The following is a 20,965-nucleotide window of genomic DNA, read 5'->3' as shown; positions in this document are numbered from 1 at the left end:
TCTGATCAACTGTGATCCAATAATACCATCGTATAAAAGGACAGTGTGTAATATGTGTGTTTATGAGTTGAAAGAAGAACACAAACTAACATAACAGTGTCTGCATGCACTACTCAACATGGCTAACGATAGCTTCAACGTTCAGAAGAACCACAATATTACAGTTCTGTCTGACTGGTCAGAACACAAACTCCCATTTAATATCGATACTAATTACACTAATTATACAAAACAGCAACTAAATACACCAGTGCTGCATTTATAAACGTAGTCGTTACACTACCCTTCTGGTTTGGACAGTATGTCGTATTTGTAATTCTTGTAGCCATGACAAAAACAACAACAACAGTCGTGACTACGTTATTGAATACAATAAGCCTTAATACATTGTTATTCCTGCTTTATTACGAAGTGGCCAGAAAGGTAACCACCACCAGACTGGGACTGGTCTAGACAGACTAGACGAGAGGTGCTGCTATCATCATGACTTGAGCCCCCTCAAAAGCTGAACACCATGACTACGGTATATTAATTACTCCCGTTTTAAGATAACTGAACTCATGTCCACTAAATCCCCAAAAGAATACGGGCGTTGATTTGAATGCTTCTATGTGCTTTGAGGTCCAGTTAGGACCAGGAAGGAAGGCCAGGGGGCTGGGAGGAAACTATAGATACTTTACGTACTCCGGACCGTAGTAGTAGTTAGTAGTATAGTACTTGCTATACCCACTCACCCCCAAAAAAAGTACAGATCTACAAAATAACAACGCGTTGTTAGCTGTAGATCTGTACTTTTTGGGGGAGGCTGTTGTGAGAGGGTGGGGGTCAAGAATCAAGAGCCACCCAAAAAAGAACGAAGCTTAAAAGTTCCACCGAGCATCTCGTCAATGACAAGTTTTACACACTCCCAACACTTCTGCCTGGTCCCGGTCACGGGTCCGAGAGCGGATCAAAAAGAGAACCGGGGGTCCCGGACTTTGAAATCCACTCCTCCATCTCGTCCTCCGGTCCGGTGCTGCTGCCTGCTCCGGACCTCCGGCACAACATCATCACCACCCTCATCACCACCTCACCAACCATCATCCTTCCTTCCTTCCTTCCTCATCATTATCATCCCTGGCGGGGTCCGACCTGAGCTCTCTTACCTCCCCGCTGCTCGAGTCACTCGATGCCCCCAAAACATCCCGGAATCTCCGCAGGTTGCAACCGATGGCGGAGGAGACCTGTAGTGCAGCGTCGAACCCCGGTCCGAGACCGCTGCCGTTGCTGCTGCTGGTGGTACCTCCGGTGGTCGCGCTGCCGTTAGTAGTAGTACTATTATTATTATTATTATTACTGGGGTGGCTTCCTCCTCCACCACCGCTCCGGAGAGAGGCGGTGACCCTGATCCGGCCCGCTCTCCTCCCGGTACCGGAGTTGCTGCTCCCTCCGGGCCGAGCGGGGAACCGCCACCGACAGCTGTGCGCCATTTTAACACTCTGCCTGTCTGTCTGTCTTTCTGTCTGTCGTCTGTCTGTGCGTGCTGTTCCTCCTCCGTCCCTCCCTCCTCCCTCCTCGGTGTGGGCGGAACCCCCAAAACCAGCACTACACATAAACAAGCTCCGCCGGAGCAGCGGCGGATGTGGCGTTATGCACGTTCCGGGGATGGAGACGGAGCAGCCCCGATAATGCATTGAGGTTGAGCGCTCCCATGCAGGCTCCTGTACGGCCCGAGCCCTACACACGTTCAGGGGCTTTAGCCCGGGAAAGAGCTGCATGGTTGAAATATGTAAAGGGTCAGGGCAGAGACTGTTATGTTAATTTATACACCCTTGAATTACTTAATTTATTAATAATTACAGTAATACTCCGTTTATTTATTTTTAATTATAATAATAATTATTAATAATAATATTAATTATAATATAATTATTATTATTATTATATCATTATTAATATAATTTTTACTAATTTATACAAATGTGACACATTGTTAGTTAAATCAGTTCCGCCACATTATATTAAATTAGGCATCATTGTTATGACTTTGTACATTGTTATACTTGCACCAACATTTATCAACATGTTCATCACAACACATTGTGAGCTTGTAGATCTGCTATTTTCATATACGGTAGCCGATAGGGTTAAAGTGGTTAAACTGATTTTGATGCTATATTAACACTGAGATTGAGAACAAAATTAATCATGCATGAGTATATGAGCTTAATTGTTTTCAGCACCCATTGCTGTTTACTTATATTCAGCACCAGCAACACTCCACCAGATTTGAATTCCCAACAACTGTCCACAACTGCATCAGAAGCTTCCTATCATTAGCAGCTGGGGATTATAGAATCAGCCCTTTGAGAATGTGACATGCATCATGCATACAATACATCCATTTGCCCCCTTTTGAGGGGCGCTAGCTCCTCCAACGTCTGGCTTTGGAAATTACCGGTATGTCATATCTGGCTATATGACTTTTTTTTTTATGTTAAACAAACAGAGTGGCAGCCAAGGTCTTTGCAAACGCGGGAAGCGAACGCAGCTCGTACATATTTGGGTTTTTTAAAGATTTATATAAGGAGTCCCCAAAGCAGCTCCATATAATAATGGGCACAAGTTGGACCACGCCATCACACTCATGTCACCATGACTCAGCCATAACCATATATGGAGTCCCCAAAGCAGCTCCATATATGGGCACAAAAGCGTGACACACAGACACACAGACACACGGACGGACACACAGACATGATCTGCTAGGTCTCATAGTAAGTGCTCACTGCGTTCGCAATAACTTTTAATTCGAATTCCAAATGAGTTGTGGTACCTAATATTTTCCATGCCAAGGACCCTCAAATAGCCTCTGACTCTGCCCCATTGCGAAATGGGTCACGATGTGTCATGATCTGATGTATTCAGAGGTTGTAGATCTGCTATCTTTTCAACATTTCTTTTAAATTGATGCCTGAGGAAGGTCCGGAGGGACATTAAAAAGGGACATTAAAAAATACTGATGTACTGAGCAAATACAGTGTGCGGGTGTATCCTATTGCTTTCTTTGATGTCCACTGGCCTAGTGTATCCTATCCAAATCCACAGTGTGCGGGTGTATCCTATTGCTTCCATTGATGTCCACTGGCCTAGTGTATCCTATCCAAATCCACAGTGTGCGGGTGTATCCTATTGCTTCCATTGATGTCCACTGACCTAGTGTATCCTATCCAAATCCACAGTGTGCGGGTGTATCCTATTGCTTCCATTGATGTCCACTGGCCTAGTGTATCCTATCCAAATCCACAGTGTGCGGGTGTATCCTATTGCTTCCATTGATGTCCACTGACCTAGTGTATCCTATCCAAATCCACAGTGTGCGGGTGTATCCTATTGCTTCCATTGATGTCCACTGGCCTAGTGTATCCTATCCAAATCCACAGTGTGCGGGTGTATCCTATATTGCTTCCATTGATGTCCACTGGCCTACGCACCAGTGTGCACCGGCTGATTTCTAGGTGTGTGAAAGTTTTCTCCTACAATTTTAAATTGATTGAAAATATTCCAATTGGCCTGCATGGCGCCCCCTGGTTGAAAAGCACTGTTTTGAGACAACCTGTCCTTGACAATTCAGCAGATGCTCTCAATCCAGACAGAGCGACTTACAGTAAGCAAGGTAACACAAGGCAATACATCAAATACATAAAAAATAGTAATAATAATAAATAGTAATTGACTACGACCATAAGTAAACCAAGAACCTATCATCAGTCGAACAGTATAATATCCACAGAAAATCAATGATCTGTAGCCTACATTGAACCTAAACACCACAGGATGACCTGGCATCATTCTGTCTACAGAACATGCCATCTACAAATTACATTTTTAGCCTTTGCATAAGCCTGCAAGGCTAGGGCAAGTTCTACGGCAAGTGCTATGGGCTAACGGTGGAAAAGGTGACTTTGAAACACTAGAGCTGCATTGCCAGTACATTTTACATTTTCATAATTGCCATCATTACAAATCTCTTCTGGCCATAAAACATCAAAATATATTTCATGGATTCACAAAGCCATCCATTGTCTATTCATAATTGAATATCTCTACGAATGAGCTTCCAGGCAGATTTCTAATTTTAGATGAGATTAGATGAGAGATGTTCATATTCACAAACACTGATCAAACTGTGACATAGGAGTGACATAGCTCTGTTAATATCCAATTCTCCTCTACAAAATAAGGTAAGTAGTGCATAGCAATAGTAATACTGCAACATTCTAACAGGGGTCATCAACATGCCGGCTTGTGATGGACATTTTACTCAAACAATATTTTTGCTACGGACATACAAAATGAGTGGTCCCCATGTAATCAATTCATAAACATATCATAAACAAACCATGTCACATTCACAGTACTCTCCACAGAAACATGGGGGAGAGCGAGCGAACATTGTACACCTCCTGCCTTCGTGCATCTCCAGCGTCTCCAGCACTCGCTATCTAACGCAGTACGAAACAGGGTTTGGAAGCTGCAGCCCGGACGGACGGACCGACAGATGTTTTTGTTCATTTATCATAATAACATTATCTCTGCCCTAAATCATTATTATAGTACTGTGAATATGACACTGATAACATCAGGGATCTGCATATGGGCCTGAAAGAGACACATACAAACAGATACAGAGATCTCCATATATGGGCATACAAGAGACACAGACAGACAAGGATATCTCCAAATATGGGCATAAAAGAGACACAGACAGACATATAAATAGATCTTCATATATGGGCACAAAAGAGACACAGACAGACATATAAAGAGATCTCCAAATATGGGCACAAAAGAGCCAGACAGATAGAAGTCTCCATATATGGGCATAAAAGAGACAAGACATATAAAGAGATCTCCATATATGGGCATAAGGGACTCCTACAGACAGGCAATTTCTAAAGTTAAAACAGGTCGTTGCTAGGCTACCACCACTGTTGATATAATACTGGTAGGTGATTGAGGTGACTCAATCACCTACCTCCAACTCTTCTTTCATTAACCTAGTACCTCCAAAAGAAAGTGATCCTCCTTCACCATCCACAGGCCTTTAAAGAGTAACCCTTGGAAACCACATCCATGTTTCAGCTCCATTCATCAGATGGCAGCTCGGGTTCATCTCCATCATCTAACACTCATACTGAAGAGAGAAAAGAGAAGATTAAAGACGGAGAAAGGAAGGAGGAGTGTAGGAGGAGGAGTGAGAATAGAGGACGAAAAAATGGGATGGATGAGAAACTCCAACTGATTAGAGAAAAGGAGGCTTTGAGGACAAAGCTCTTCTCATCAGATGTGTGTGAGCTCACACTGGACAGCAACGAGAACGAGAACACTCTCCTGAAGGCCACGCTCCTGAAGAACACCTTCCATATGTTTATCAAGAAGAATGCATTGGATGAGATGAAAAACCAACTGACTGAAAGGCTCCTCTCACCAGATGAGATTAAATACGAAGAGAACAAGGTGAAGCCAACAGAGAACAATGTCTTAATTGAACATGAAAGTGAAGGATGTTCAAGACCAGAATGTGCTTCGTTCTGCAGAGCAGAGAAGAATGAAGACAATAAACAACAAGACGAAGAAGACATACTAACAGCGAACAAGGTGGAAGAGAAGATGGCAGATGTTCAAGAAGAGAACAAGTGGACAGACCAGTCGCCCTCTTCAGATGTGTGCGAACTCACACTGGACCCAAACACAGCACACACAAACCTCGCTCTGTCTGAGAGCAACAGAGAGGTGACACGTGTGAAAGAGAAACAGAAGAGAAACACAGAACGATCTGACGACTGGGAACCGGTTCTGTTTGGAAGAGTGTGGGTAGAGGCCAGTCCTGTGATATGGTGTCTATAGCAGTTATACTGCATTCACATGGAATCAGGCAAGCGGTAGACGGCAAATGGCAAAACCTGCTGGACGCCGGCACGGAATGGTAAAAAGATTACATATTTTAACATTGATGCTGTCTGCCATCTGTGTGCTACAGATCGAAAACCCATTCATTTTTCCCATAAAGATTTCGGCAAATATTTATATAAATTATTTTGAGCATGGAACCAAGCCATCCAGGCTCCTGGTGAATTAGGACAATAAAACATTTGATTCTGTGTAAAATAATAATAATAATTCAAATATTTTATGGTCTGCCATCTGCCGTTACCGTCGCCGGTTCTGGCTGCCGTGCCGTCCTGTTCCGTTTACCATCCTGCTCCCGTCCACTAAAATGACTTCCAGTTTGCCGTTTACCACTTGCCTGATCCCATGTGAATGCAGCATTAGTGACATACATACAGACAGAGAAATCATCGGGAGAGGATTGGTGGTAGGTCTGTTTGGATACCAACAAAATACAAAATACCGTTTGCCAGCGGTTATCTTTGCTGTCGACAATGCCACTGTAGATGACTATGAAGCCGATTCTGGAACCACATATCCATATACCACAGTTAGGACATGTGAGGCCTGGACCAGGAGGCTGAAATGGTATACTGAGATGTTCTTTCACATTCACACATGTCAGAGGAAACCATGCAAGGCAAACCAACCTGCTCATCTGGAGCAATTAGGGGATCGTCTTCCTTCGACACCAACTCAGGTAGAGTCCGGGATTGAACTGGGAACCGGCCACTTGAGCTACTGCTTTCCTCTCAGCTGTCCTGCTGAAATGAGCAGATCTACAAACTCCCAATATGTCAGATCGGCTATTTTGAAAAGATGTTTTGAAGATTTTGAACTTGTGAAATGGGACTTTCTGCACAATAAGTATAGGCCTACTTTTACTTTTGGTACGATAAGTATATTTTGATGCAGATACGTTTGTACTTTAAGTAAAACATGCAAGTACTTTTTCCATCATTACACATTTTAGCGTACAAACAGTAGGTCAGGGGTTCTCAACGTTTTTGGCCTGGAAATGCTTTATCCATGTCTCGCGACCCCCGCCCCGCATCCCCTCCCTACCCCCAATACAAATGGACCGCTACAATAACCAATAATAGAGAAAATACATCATAAATAAATACTGAAACCAGATATAATCATTAAGGAAAGCTTATGCATGTACGTACTACGTAAACTCTTAATTTCCATTTTCCAGTTAAAAAAAGATAATCTGGGGAGATAATCTGGGGACCCCCCCCAAAATAATTTGGCAACCCACAGGTTGAGAACCCCTGCAGTAGGTGACAGACCCACGGGTTGAGAACCCCTGCAGTAGGTGACAGACCCACGGGTTGAGAACCCTTGCAGTAGGTGACAGACCCACGGGTTGAGAACCCTTGCAGTAGGTGACAGACCCACGGGTTGAGAACCCAGTAGGTGACAGACCCACGGGTTGAGAACCCTTGCAGTAGGTGACAGACCCACGGGTTGAGAACCCAGTAGGTGACAGACCCACGGGTTGAGAACCCAGTAGGTGACAGAGGAGTCTTGGTTTTAGGCACACATTCTAGTATGCCAGTGCAGTTCCACTTTGAGTAACAGGTTTGTGAATACTGGCCTGGGCTGCTGGCATAGCGGTCCGGCATGCACCCAGACTGCAATGCAGCCTGACAGCAAGTCACGGGTTCAAATCCTGTTCCCGACGAGTGTCACTTCCCATCTACAATCAATACTATCAATTTAAAGGCTTGTGATTACTGAATAACACCGTAACATTTGTTATATAACACGCAATAGCTTTTTTTAATTTCTTGTTCATACTGTACATCCAAAAAATCATGACAAATAAAACATAAAAATATTGCAAATTATTATAATTTACCCCAAGTAATCATTCGATTGGTAGATATTCAACATACTGTATGAATGCATGCCAACAAATACATACTCTCCCTCAACATTTGTTTATACAACAATCACATGACTTTCTTGCATTTTAAAATCTTGAATCCAAAATGTTACTCAAATAAATCATAACAGCACTTTTTTTTCTCCTTTTTTTACAAATGTTTTTAGCCATCTGACTTGACTAACCAACTATATTCACCCCATAGTGTCCCATATGCCTCAAAGCATTAGTTAATAACTTGTCTTACAGTATGAAATAAGCCTAAGATCTTCATTCATTGACATTACTGCAAGGCTCTTGGTTTTAGGCACAGATTCCACCAAACTAAGAACTGTTTGCCCACAAGTGTATAAGTGTACACGGGCATAGATGTTATGCTTGCATCACATAAATCAATTCTCTTTAAAATCCTATAACTAGGTTAAATTAATTGATCTGGTAAGTGTGTGAGTTCCTAGAGGAGTACTGCCTACTGCATATAGGTTCATGGTGTATAGGGCATAGCAGTGGCCATTTTGTGGTGCTACAGATCGAAAACGCATTCATTTTTCCAATAAAGATTTCGGAAAATATTTATATATATTATTTTGAGCATGGAACCAAGCCATCCAGGCTCCTGGTGAATTAGGACCATAAAACATTTGATTCTGTGTACAATAATAATAATAATTCAAATATTTTATAGTCAAGATTCATCAGGAGCTTGGATGGGTTTGTTCCAGGCTTACATTCATTTTAGAGAAAAAAATTCGGAAATCGCTATGGGAAAAATGTATGGGTTTTTCCATCTGTGGCACCACAAAATGGCCACCAGCCACTACTATGCCCCATTGAGTAATGAGTATGAGTCTGGACAAATCAAATCAGACAAGATTTCATGTTCTGCCATCTCTTGAGTTCTCAAAAATACTTACTCTTCAGTAGAAAATCTTCTTTTGGCAGAACGGAGGTGAGTGAACAGAGTACAATGGTCAAAGTCCTGACGGATGGGGCCGTGTTCAGGCTAGTAGATCGGTCATGATTAGGCTCTGAAACGGCCACTACTCTTGTGGTGTCACGGCTTTGCCCTGGCCTGCTGTCACGACCAGGGACGTTTCCATTGGACATGAAAGCTGCGTGAACGAACGGCTGGTGACAACGTGGAAGAGTCTGAGGAAATCCACGGAGGTTAAAGCGCATCATGGATTAGCGGGAAAAAGTAGCAATGAAAAAGGATAGGAAGCATTTTAATTGTTCATCACAGAGGAGGTAACTAAAGGTTAGCCGCTAGGTCCCATCTGCAACCTCTCCTGCTTGTGCTTGTCCAGGAACTGTAAGATCTGCTGCTTGAGCTCCTCGTTTGGCCTGATCTGGTCCATGGTGAGAGGACTGCGGTTGAACGGATCCGTCTGGTCACTAAAAAGGGAAAGGCAATAACACAGAAAGCAAAATAAAAGCTCAAAGCTCTAATAAACATTATGTTTATTAGAATTATGTTTAGGTATTATCATAAGCCTATGTTCTTTCTGTTCTACATACAACCAATCAGTTAAAAATCAGACTGAGGCTTTAACCTTTGCTTTTATGAAATATCTGTTCAGAATATATAATATTCTGAACATTTTATTCTGCTACTTTGATCGATAGACGATCTACAAGCTCACAAAACGTCACAGTGTGACATTTTGTGAGCTTGAAGATTCGCCATTTTTGGTGCACAACATGCTTCCATAGAAGACAATAAGACATGCTGGCTTCTATGGAATCCACATGACTGAAATCAGTCGTGGCGACTGAGAACTTTAAACCATGCAATCAGTTCATGGTTTGACCACTGGTCACCTTTAAATCAATTGCACACATCCTACTCCTTTCGTTAAAATAACTAAAGTAACCACCAGTCTACAAGCAAACAAGTCCAAAATCAATATGTTATAATCACAAAATGATATAATCACAATATAATCAAGGTATTTGGTCAAACATACTACAGTATGATATTCGTCACATCCCTCTCCTATACTATATGCAATACATGGTTTGGATTCTAAATGATACATATGTTTTATAATAAATGTCTGAATAACAGAAGCCTGAACATGCGAACTGTATTTCAGTGTAAAAAGGAAAAGGAATCACAAGATTGATCTAAAATGGGTTGTTACCAGACCAAAACAGTCAAATCCTCAGTGTTCATTTTGAACTCAAAGAGTCCATATGGATTAATTTGTTCAACCCCTGAGTTAAATTAATGATGATATTATTTTACAGTGTGCAGTGGTGGAAAGTAACTAAGTTCCTAACAAACACTTTAGAATGACCACACTTGCCAACACTACCTGCGGCTTCCACAGATATACAAGCTCACACTATTAATTATTTTTCTGATAAGTCCGTATACTGTATATACAGACCCGCCACTAAAGGATGCTAGCGAAACCTCAAACCTCCATGAGTCGGAATCCAGGAGAGCTGTCCTTGGTGGATCTTCAGCCATCCAAACTTCGGATTTAATTTGTGCCTTGCACGTACTGTGTCGCTCCCGCCATGTAAACGCTTCTGACGAAAGGTAAACAGTGTGTGGTTGTGCCAATGATACTAAAGTGTGTGTAGTGAGTGTGTGTGGGGGGCGGTCAAACTCTGACTCTTAAAGTGAACGAGTATGGTGGCACTGGGAACTTCATAAATGCTAACTGATAGCCAGCAATAAAATAATTAAATATAAGGTTTTTCCAAAGATACATCTGACTTGCCTAAACATATAGATACCCTGTTACATAAACTACAGTATAGTAAACATACTATTACCCTGGGTGTGCGTGTGTCTACCATGTGCGGCCATCCGCTAATGTTAAGGGCAGAATAAAGGGTTTTAAAACAAAGCTGAAACAGGAAGTGGAGGCTGTGAAATCCTGCAATTCCCTTCTTCCCATTCACAACGCGTGCCACTAGAAGTGAGCCACCCGAAGGGCGGCAAAGTTCTAGTAGATTATATTTGGAAACTTGTGAAATGGGACATTCTGCATAATGAGTACGTACATTTTGAATACCAAACATTTACTTGTACTGTACATTACTATTTCTACATTGAGGTATTGATACTTTTACTCAAGTAAAAACATGTGAGTACTTCTTCCACCACTGATAAGGTGTACTGACCTGAGTAGATGCCGTGCTATGGTTGAGCGGTCCACTGTGACATTGGAGGAGGGCAGCAGCACTGGGTCCATCATCAGGGTGGACATGATGGGGTCCAGGAACTCATCTGGGGCGTCCGAGTAGGTCTCCTCGTCCTGCAGCTGCCTGTCAGCATGGGACTATATGGGACACACATAGGACACAGACACACACGTAGGTCAGTGTGGGACTGCAGTATATGGGACACACAGGGGGAGCAGATAGAACTACACATGTGTCTTCGTAGGATCATTCCGGACCAGCGATTTTCTTACCGCAATCTGATGTCATTATATGCAACAACCAGTGGTAGAAGCAAAAAGGAGAAAAAAAGCCTTTTGGGACAAAACAGCTGCATGTGTAGAAATAAGAATCATAATAAGAAAAGCAATCTATACCGTATGACCCAGCACATCAAAGCTGCAGTGCGCTCTGGATGAAGTTATGTAATTGTTCACCTGTACCACTCGTTATTGGATATAATAACATCAGATTAAGGTAAGAAAATTATAAATCCGGAATGCTTTAACCTTGGGGGGGGGGGGGGTTCCCGAGCAATGACAGATGTAGCCACTACGACCAAAGATGTCCCTAGAAATCGCTAGCCTAGCAACCCACTCTGGGAGAGCAGCGAGACTCAGCACAGCTGATTTTACATTACAAGATGATAAAAGTTTCAATCCTACCTTGATTTTGTCAGCAATCAGCCCAAAGCCCACAATCATGTCTCCAGGCTTGTTGATCTTCTTGAGGACGCGGACCGTCTGGGAGAACAGGGTGGGGGAGTAGGAGCGTCCGTCTTTGGGCACCGTGGCACAGAAATTCTCCTCATCACTGCCCAAGACAAAGATGCATAATTTAACATCCAGGCAACCAGCACGGTGATCTTCAAAAAATAAAATATAATGGGTTTTTTTTGCCTGGTTGGTTAATTAAAAATTAGTTTTAATTTACAATTAAAAAATAAATAAATCACAAAACTTTTTATAATTGATTAAACCCTACACATACTTTGTTGACCAGGGATCCTCAGGGGTCTGTACTTTCACTTTCTTTCCCTCTACAACAAATCTCTTTGTCGAAAATATCTGATCTACAGCCTTTTTTCAGCGAATGTTTGCTTGTTTTTTTGTTATAACATGCTCAGAAAAGGGATGCCAGGGTTCATATGGTTGCTGGCTGCACCCATAAAACAATGTAAAAAAGATAATGAAGAAATTACAACATAATAAACCAGATTAAATGGGAAACAAACATAGCGTGTCAGGCATACATAACAGTTACAATTACAGACGACAATTAGAAGAAACTTCAATATATGATCTATGAAACAAATAGCATTCCATTTTTGCAAAACGTTTTTGAAAGTAACAGGTCATTATTTTTTACAGCCTTGTATCTTGTTCAGTTTGCTAGACAGTGGAGGTCTTCTGAACATACCCCAGGTTCAGGTAGATGGTGCAGATGTCAGACACCAGCTGCTGGGGCTTAAAGTCAAACTCAGTGAAGTCCTTGACTTTCAGGGCACCCATCTTAGGCCCCACCAGGTGCTGCAGGAAGTAGTTGAGCATGGAGATGATCCTCTCAGCCAAGAACGGGTGCACAAAAATGCCTTTGATTTCTACAATGACACAGGCAGGCAGCGGCAAGGTCAAGGAGGGACAGTGTTAAAGTAGAAGGACTTGAGTTGTGAGCTAGAGAACGACTTCACCCATTTTCAATCCTCACTAATGCTCATGATAAAATGGTTCACTCATAGGAGGGCTGTGGACAGTTCAGTCCTCACTAATGCTCATGATAAAATGGTTCACTATAGTCATAGGTGGGCTGTGGACAGTTCAGAAACCTGCCTACCAGTGACATCATCGTTAGGCAGGGTTTCTTTTCCCAAATTTTGTTAACAATAACCATCCTGCACAAACATGTAAAGACTATTTAGTCTGAGCACAACAGTTCATGAATGATGCAGGCACTGGACCATTCTCACATGTCCCAGGAATGGCTGGACCAAAGGAGAAATGCCCAGCTCCATTATTTATTTTTGGAATATATTAGTAAAACAATACCCACATCTTTCACCGATTTTGTGCCCCCGTGATATCTGTTTTTGTAATTTTCGTAGAAATAATAAAGAAGGGTACCTCAAATTCCCATGTATTGTTGTACTTATCTTTACTGTACCATCACTACTACATTAGTGATGGTGTGACAATTTTAATAAAATAAAATAAATTACAAAGGATGAGGACTAACCACCCTCCCTCTTTAAAAAACACCATGTCCATGGTGTCTACTGGACTAGTATATTAGTATTTATGGTAATATTATTGACCACTCATTTTGTATCTCTGTCGCAAAAATGTAGCAAGCCAGCATGTTGATGACCCCTGCTCCTGCCTGACCTGAGGTAAGGAAGGCCAGCGTGCCGATGGTCTCGTTGGACATGATGTTGTGGAAGCGTCCCAGCTGTCCGAACATCTGCAGGCTGGACTCCTTCTCTCTGCGCGTGTCGGGGGCCAGACCCTCCCACTCCCCTCGATCACGCTCCAGTTGCAGGAGCTTGATCTTACTCAAGTACTACAGGAGGACGGGGGAGTTCATAAAGAGAAAAGAGGGAAAAATCACTATCATTGAATTGTTCAGTCTTGCGTAGCCAGCAGATCTGAGATCTCCCCAGACCAATACACATTGACGTCTACATTCAATGCTGGAGCTACAGGTGTTGACACTTGACACTATAAGGTCTCAGGGGCACTTACAGTACATACAGGTCATGTCCACTTGCCCGAAAAGTAAATCGTCCCTTATAAAATAATAGGTAAAATTGTAATTACTGTTCAATTTAACATTAATTTTGTTACTTTCTGGGGCGGTGCGATAAAGAAATGTCATATCTCAATTGTTATGCTAAATACTTATATAGCTATAGGTATTATTATTATTTCATATTTCAGAAAATGGGTAGAGAATATGAAAACCAAATGAGTTGAAGCCTTGCTAGGTACAGTAGCTAGCTGTTCAGCAGAAATAGAAATTTAAAAATAATATATAAGATATAAGATCTTTTAGAATAGAATATATAGTTGCTGTTGAGCAGAAACCTCTTATCTCCAGTTTCTAACTTTGTGTTTTTTATGTAAATTAACACCCTACTTGATGTACTTGATCATACTACAGTGTCACTCAAAAGCATCAAAACTCGCAGATCTTCAAGCCCGAAATGCAGTCTTTTCAAGCTTGTAGATCTGCTACTTTTGCTATAATTGAATTTGAATCCTGAAAAGTAACAGTCTTGAACATAATATTATGAGGTTTCCATCCAAAAGAGACGTTATGTTTGTGAACTATGTTTGTGATTGGTTGAATACCCTACTGTTCTGAAGAGCAAATGACTTCATGTTCTCAACTTTTACATGCCAGAATTGCAACATTCGAATACCATGGAAGAGAGATGTTCTGGCTTCTGAGACTACAACATCAAGGGCTGCTAGATGTCACTTAACGTATCAGTGGGCGAACGCCTCCCGTTATCTGGCTTAGGTGAAGACAACTGGAAAATAAACTGAACCCATGCACCAAAACCAAACAAATAGCCGATCAGAGGGAGGCTCAGTCTGTCTCACCTGAATGGCCTCATCCAGGAGGAAGATGGCGTCATTCATCAGCAGGTTGAGGTACCTCAGGAATAGAGGTGGATTCATGGCCTCCAGGTTCACAGAGGCATAGTCAGCCAGATGCTGAAAACAAGACCATTTAACACCCTCACATTTAGATATATTTTGTTAACACTCTACTTAAAGGTCGGTGAATGTTAACCCGCAGCACGGGTTTGTCTGACTAATGACTGTAGGACTGTTTGTATGTCTAACCAACATATTCACCCCATACTGGGTGTCACATGGTCACATGCAGTTAAGTAACGCCCTAGTATAATGTGCTGACACATTAGGACCAGCACTATATTAAGTTATATATAAACATTGTTATATGCTTTTATGCAGAATTATAAACATTCATAAGTGCCTTGTAAGTGCATTACAATTATAAGTGTGGTTATAATGCATTATAGACCAGACATTAATATATAAAGTCTATAAAGATATTTCCTTATATAATCTTACCAACAAGCGGGAAGACAGAGCTAAATGTTTTATGCCATTGCATTCCTTGTGAAGATAGAGTAAGCGTAACAGGTCTTGTTCACCTTGATGCTCTCTCTGTAGCTGTCTTTCCCCCACATGTATTTGAGTATAGGATACATGGGCCTTCTGTAGTTAAACTTCTGCTCAAACTGGTGGGGGTCACCTGAGTGGAGAAGGAAAATCAAACCCATGTCACCATCATCAACATGCCCACTGATCAATATTAAACCAAGCCAATGTTTGTCAATCTGCTGTTCTAAAACAGATTGTTGCTATTACACATCACTTTAAAGATACCGTGACGTGTAGTGTTCGGTAACTTCCGTGTTTGTACAGGCAATCACAGGCACTACGCCACTACGGTCTTGTAGGAATATGTTTGCGACATTATTAAAGATTTATATTGCTATAGGTCTTTGATTTTCGTGAAAACACAGGACAAAAGGTTAATTAATAGTTTGCTAATTTAAGTATTGTTACAGCTACATAATCTACCTGTTCATATTTGGTCAAAAACATATTTTCAGCCGTTTAAAACGGCGCTGTCCTCTCATCTTGATATTACCTGTTGATGTTTTGACTAAATCATCATTATAACGTTGCCGTTGGGCAGAAACCTCTTATCTCCATATTTCAACTTCTTTTCGTAAATCAATGCCCTACTTGATCAAAGTACAGGATCACACAAAAGTATCAAAAATAACAGTTTTAGACATATGAGGTTTCCACCCGACAGACGATAATAAATCTATGAAGCAATTATTAATTCACGTGCTCTGTGTATTCTTGTTGTTTTTTATGTATGTTTTCTTTTTGTCTTCTTTGTTTAGTTGATTGAACTGTCTGTTAAATATTTTGTCTGAATGTCTTAATTCTGTATCTTGTCATATGTGGACCCCCTTGAAAACGTGATGGTTCATCTCAAGGGGTTATTCCCAAATCCCAATAAAGAATGGCAGACATGTTTTTGTCCAGATAGACTGTATCTGTCCGACACAGAGCGGAGAGTGATCTGATAGAGGGTCGGAAGCACTCTCCGCTCCGTGTCGTGCTGTCTACACCTTGTAGCTGTTCTCATGGAAGTCCTAATCTGCAATGAAACACACTGGCAGTGTGTTTCCTAAACTATATAGCACAATATATAGTTATGATATTTTGGTAATGTTCCTTCATCAGGATGCCTGATGAAGGTCTGACAGACCGAAACGTTGCTTCAATGCCTCAATAACATTCTGTGAGTGAAGACATTGTGTGGGATTCCAGTATTTTTCATACTATTCCAGTTCATTTATCCGACACACCTGCCCCTGTAGGTGTGCATAAGATTTTTTCTTCTAACATTGTGAGCTAAAAGTGTTGATTTCATCCAAATGACTGAAATCAGTTGTGGCGACTGAGATCTTTAATCCATGCGTTCTAAAATCCACGGTAAACCATGGACTCTTGTGGCTTGACCTATTGCTTAATTTTAGAACAGAGAGAACCCTCCTCTCCCCTGCTAGGTATCTTTATCAATGTTGTCAGGTCAAAATGTTTCTTTTATGAAATGTCCTACTTGCTACCAGACAATAATTTCCAGCTTGTTAATTCATCTACAAAGGTAGCGTTGTCAACATGTATGTTGGTGGTGTGCATAGACCTCAATAAACAAAAGTTACATTTCTGTATCGGCTAAACAGTTCATCAGAAAAAGAGGAAAAAAGGTGGGAAATTTGTCATTGCATGTGATACATTTGGGGCATTTCTTTATGTTAATTAGACACGTGCAGTCATGCACAAGCACAGGGGTTTGGAGTGCGTGGGGTCTATCAAGGGAATAGTATTTACAGGTGCATGTACATAAATAACATCTAACATGTTAACCACATGACTCGCATCCCTATTCTGGGCATGTAATAGGCTAACTTACAAAAGACCAACAGACAAAATTAGGCAAAAATTGTCGATCTATAAACTCACAATGAATCACATTGTGAATTTGCAAGACACTGTCAGCTTGATAGCAGTTCAATTATTTTCTTGTTTATTATCTTGTTAAACAGCCTTTAATATGTTTTGCATGCATTGCCAGCATGCCAGATGTAATGATGCCATTGATTGTGTCTTAAACCAGTCACTATTTCATTAGGTAGTGATTCACTGTACAGTGAATTTGATTTGGGGCACTGATTAGGTTACGCGCCAGCACTCGCCCAGCAGTCTGCCGTCACCCAGGGAGATGCGTGCATGCCCTCAGGCGTCTTACTGGTTAGGTTACAGGTTAATTAGCCTCGATACCCAGAATTTCATTTTCGTCTGCGTAGGTTAATTGATTATTGGGCCAGTGATAGCCTGAAAGAACAAGCCCTTTCCAAGGACTATAAGTTGCGGATTCTAACAAGCACTGGAAACCGATGCTGGCTCCCTATTGGTTCACCTATAGGCATACGTGTATGCCTGCTGTCTACAGCCAGTGTATGTCTCCTTGCATCTCGTTGTAGCTCCTTATAACGCTACGGACCAGAGCTAATCTCATAGATAACATAATAAAGGGAAAGTGTGCTCCATTGGGAATGGTAACTAAAGACATCCGATGACAAAAACATATGAAACAATGTGATCGATGGAGCTGGAGCTGGAATTAAACTACACAGGTTCCTAAACCATAGGCTAAGTACAGTATGTGACACGGTCGTCACCACAAATAGACCTATAGCCTACACAGGTTTAAGAGGCTACCGCATACATCAGACTATTTATTACTTTGATACATCACTAAGGATTTTACTGCATGCAGTGTGTGAGAGAGAGAGAGAGAGTTGAATACATTGCGGTTGGATGAAATTTGTTGCCCGCACAAAGTTTACAAATTGACAGCAATGTGTTGAAAGTATATGTACTGTACTGCACTGTGCTTGATTTTGAGGCACGCATGCAGGCTTAGCTGTTTGCAGCAGCACACAAACACATTGCTCAGACGAAATACAACCAATACAATGAGTATTCATTATTGTGACAAAAACTTGATTATTTGGATTGAATAATCACTCTGGAAAAGTCATGGAAGTGGAACCTTCTAAGAGCTTCCTGAGCAAAGATGAATGTCTTGTCATGCATGCGTGTACAGTTAATCCAGGGGTTCTCAGCGTTTTTGGCTGGGGACCCCCGGAAATACTTTGGCCATGTCTCGTGACTCCCCACCCCCAATACAAACTGACTGCAAAAATAACCTTAATATATCATACATGAATACTGAAACCAGATATAATCATTAAGGAAAGTTCATGCATGTACTATGTAAACTCTTAATTTCCATTTTTCAGCCATTCAGTTGCACATAAAAACCCAGAGGGGTCGCGAGCCCCTGTGTTAATTAATCAAACAAACAATCAATCAATCGATTCCCAACTCCACACACACACACACACACACACACACACACACACACACACACACGACAGTGAGCCTCACCAGTGAACTCGATGTCTACAAACACAGAGATGAGGGCCTCGGCCAGGGAGGCAGCATGGCGGTAGGAGCAGAAGACTCTCTCTCGCTGGAACATGATTGGCTGAACAGCGCCGGGAGCCACAGGTTCCATGTGAGGCATCACCGCCTCCAGAACTTCCGCCAGCTTTGCCCGCAAATGAGGGTTCTTCATCCTGCAGGTGCATTATATTAGACATAAATGGTCTCATGGATCAAAGTTCTCAGTCACCACGAGCAGTCCAGCAGCTCTTTCTCTTGGCAACACTTTGAGAAAACATTGTCATTTTACATTATTGTGTTAATTGTTTAGAACAGAGGTTCCGGGACACCTGCCACTGGTACGCGAGAGGGGAATTTCAAGTTTTCCCGTCGTATAAAAATCCATTTGAAAACACTGAGAAAAGAGAGAGGACAAACACCAGACCTGATAGCCGTTGCGCACAGAGCACGACGCTCTATCACCCATTGGAATGCAAATGCTTGCCTTTCAGGCTTCCTTTTTATCCTACTCGTCTCTTTGAAAACGCTACTGATTGCGCGGGGGTGGCGGGGGGCAGACGGACGACGGGGACGACGACACACCAAACGGCGGTGAAAAGTTGACTTGTCTGTTCACTGACTGTGATTTATAAACGGCTTCGAGTCAATGTTACTTCCATGTTGCGTAGCACTGTCCAATCCTTGGTATCTTTACCGTTCATGCTCTGCGGGCAGCAGCAGCTGTAGGCTATTTTGTCAAGATCGCACTAATGAAACCAAACGCTACACAGTGACTGTACAGGATTATTATTTCATGTCAAAACGTAAAGATGATGTTATCCAGGTAAAGTAGTGGCCTAATGCCTAATGTGTCACTCTGCATGTTTAACTAAGTTTTCCACATGTCCAAAGCAATTTATGAAAAAGACATAAGCCTAACCCTTTAAAAAAATCATACTATCATTGTTGATAATGATATAACGCCATTTAGGTCAATGATATACAATAATAGGCCTATAGCAGCGGGTAGCCTATTTAAGGGCCAGTCAACGGTCCTTCCCCCCGCCGGTCCGTGAACATTTTATGAACTGTCAGCCGGTCCGTGACAATATAAAGGTTGGGAACCCCTGGTTTAGAACACCACTAGTGTGGTGGGCTCCTTTCCTTTTCCAAATTTTTCGCTTTAATTCCTGCTCTCTGTGACACAAAAGTGGTGGCTCTGGATCCTATGTGATAATGTCCTTACATCCTAGCATAATGTGTGTCTGGTATCTGTCCACATGGCTCTGGATCGTATGTGATAATGTCCTTACATCCTAGCATAGTGTGTCTGGTACCTGTCCACTCTGGATCCTATGTGATAATGTCCTTACATCCTAGCATAATGTGTGTCTGGTATCTGTCCACATGGCTCTGGATCGTATGTGATAATGTCCTTACATCCTAGCATAGTGTGTCTGGTACCTGTCCACTCTGGATCCTATGTGATAATGTCCTTACATCCTAGCATAGTGTGTCTGGTACCTGTCCACTCTGGATCCTATGTGATAATGTCCTTACATCCTAGCATAATGTGTGTCTGGTATCTGTCCACATGGCTCTGGATCCTATGTGATAATGTCCTTACATCCTAGCATAGTGTGTCTGGTACCTGTCCACTCTGGATCCTATGTGATAATGTCCTTACATCCTAGCATAATGTGTGTCTGGTATCTGTCCACATGGCTCTGGATCCTATGTGATAATGTCCTTACATCCTAGCATAGTGTGTCTGGTACCTGTCCACTCTGGATCCTATGTGATAATGTCCTTACATCCTAGCATAATGTGTGTCTGGTACCTGTCCACATGGCTCTGGATCCTATGTGATAATGTCCTTACATCCTAGCATAATGTGTGTGTGGTACCTGTCCACATTGCCCATGAAGACAGTGACGAAGTTGAGGATCTGTTCTATGCTTTCAGCAGAAGACTCCAGAACATCATCAGCAAACCGACGAAGGAAGATGATGAAATCTCCAATGTTCTCCGCAAAGAACTCTGAAAATACAGAAAAACGAATTACTGTATATCAAACATTTTCAAGGACTCCCTAATTGATTGAAGCTATTTGCAGACTTTGAGTTATGTATGGGCAAGCATGCATGCACGCACGCACTGTGCAGCTCTATCTATCTTGAAATAAATGAATAAAGTCCTGTGTGCTGACTGTGGCCTATCTCATTGGTTTCAAAGTGGGGTCTGGGGAATGTATAATAACGGTAATTTTAATAATTTTTTAACATTAAAGAGATACCGGTAGTTCAGATTCTTTTTTACTTAAGCTGTATGAAATAGTTGCCATTAATATAGTGCTTGCAAGTTGCAAGTGGCAACTGTATTAATTGATTGAGTT

The 20,965-nt window shown here is 41.8% G+C and overlaps 2 protein-coding genes across 6 annotated transcripts in view; both read right to left on the bottom strand.

The window, feature by feature from the left end:
* Positions 1-1,469, bottom strand: part of kmt2a (lysine (K)-specific methyltransferase 2A) — a gene marked incomplete at its 5' end in the record, with an annotated part of 59,583 nt that extends 58,114 nt beyond the window's left edge. For all 3 annotated transcript variants that reach the window (XM_080771394.1, XM_080771396.1, XM_080771395.1), the window contains one exon: positions 1,146-1,469. In XM_080771394.1, coding sequence (XP_080627520.1) covers positions 1,146-1,469 — 324 coding nt within the window. The remainder of the gene's footprint in view (positions 1-1,145) is intronic.
* Positions 1,470-7,700: 6,231 nt separating this feature from the next.
* The window catches only part of ube4a (ubiquitination factor E4A), a 28,511-nt gene continuing 15,246 nt past the window's right edge, over positions 7,701-20,965 (bottom strand). For all 3 annotated transcript variants that reach the window (XM_080773138.1, XM_080773140.1, XM_080773139.1), the window contains 9 exons: positions 20,478-20,610; positions 18,574-18,764; positions 15,186-15,286; positions 14,605-14,718; positions 13,384-13,558; positions 12,422-12,602; positions 11,668-11,815; positions 10,964-11,121; positions 7,701-9,220 (listed from right to left, as the gene is read on the bottom strand). In XM_080773138.1, the coding sequence (XP_080629264.1) occupies positions 9,085-9,220; positions 10,964-11,121; positions 11,668-11,815; positions 12,422-12,602; positions 13,384-13,558; positions 14,605-14,718; positions 15,186-15,286; positions 18,574-18,764; positions 20,478-20,610 (1,337 nt within the window). In that variant the 3' untranslated portion in view covers positions 7,701-9,084. The remainder of the gene's footprint in view (positions 9,221-10,963; positions 11,122-11,667; positions 11,816-12,421; positions 12,603-13,383; positions 13,559-14,604; positions 14,719-15,185; positions 15,287-18,573; positions 18,765-20,477; positions 20,611-20,965) is intronic.

This window comes from Protomyctophum bolini (assembly GCF_963924005.1).
Source record: "Protomyctophum bolini genome assembly, chromosome: 9".
Lineage (NCBI taxonomy): Eukaryota > Metazoa > Chordata > Actinopteri > Myctophiformes > Myctophidae > Protomyctophum > Protomyctophum bolini.
This window is presented reverse-complemented; position numbering and strand designations above follow the sequence as displayed.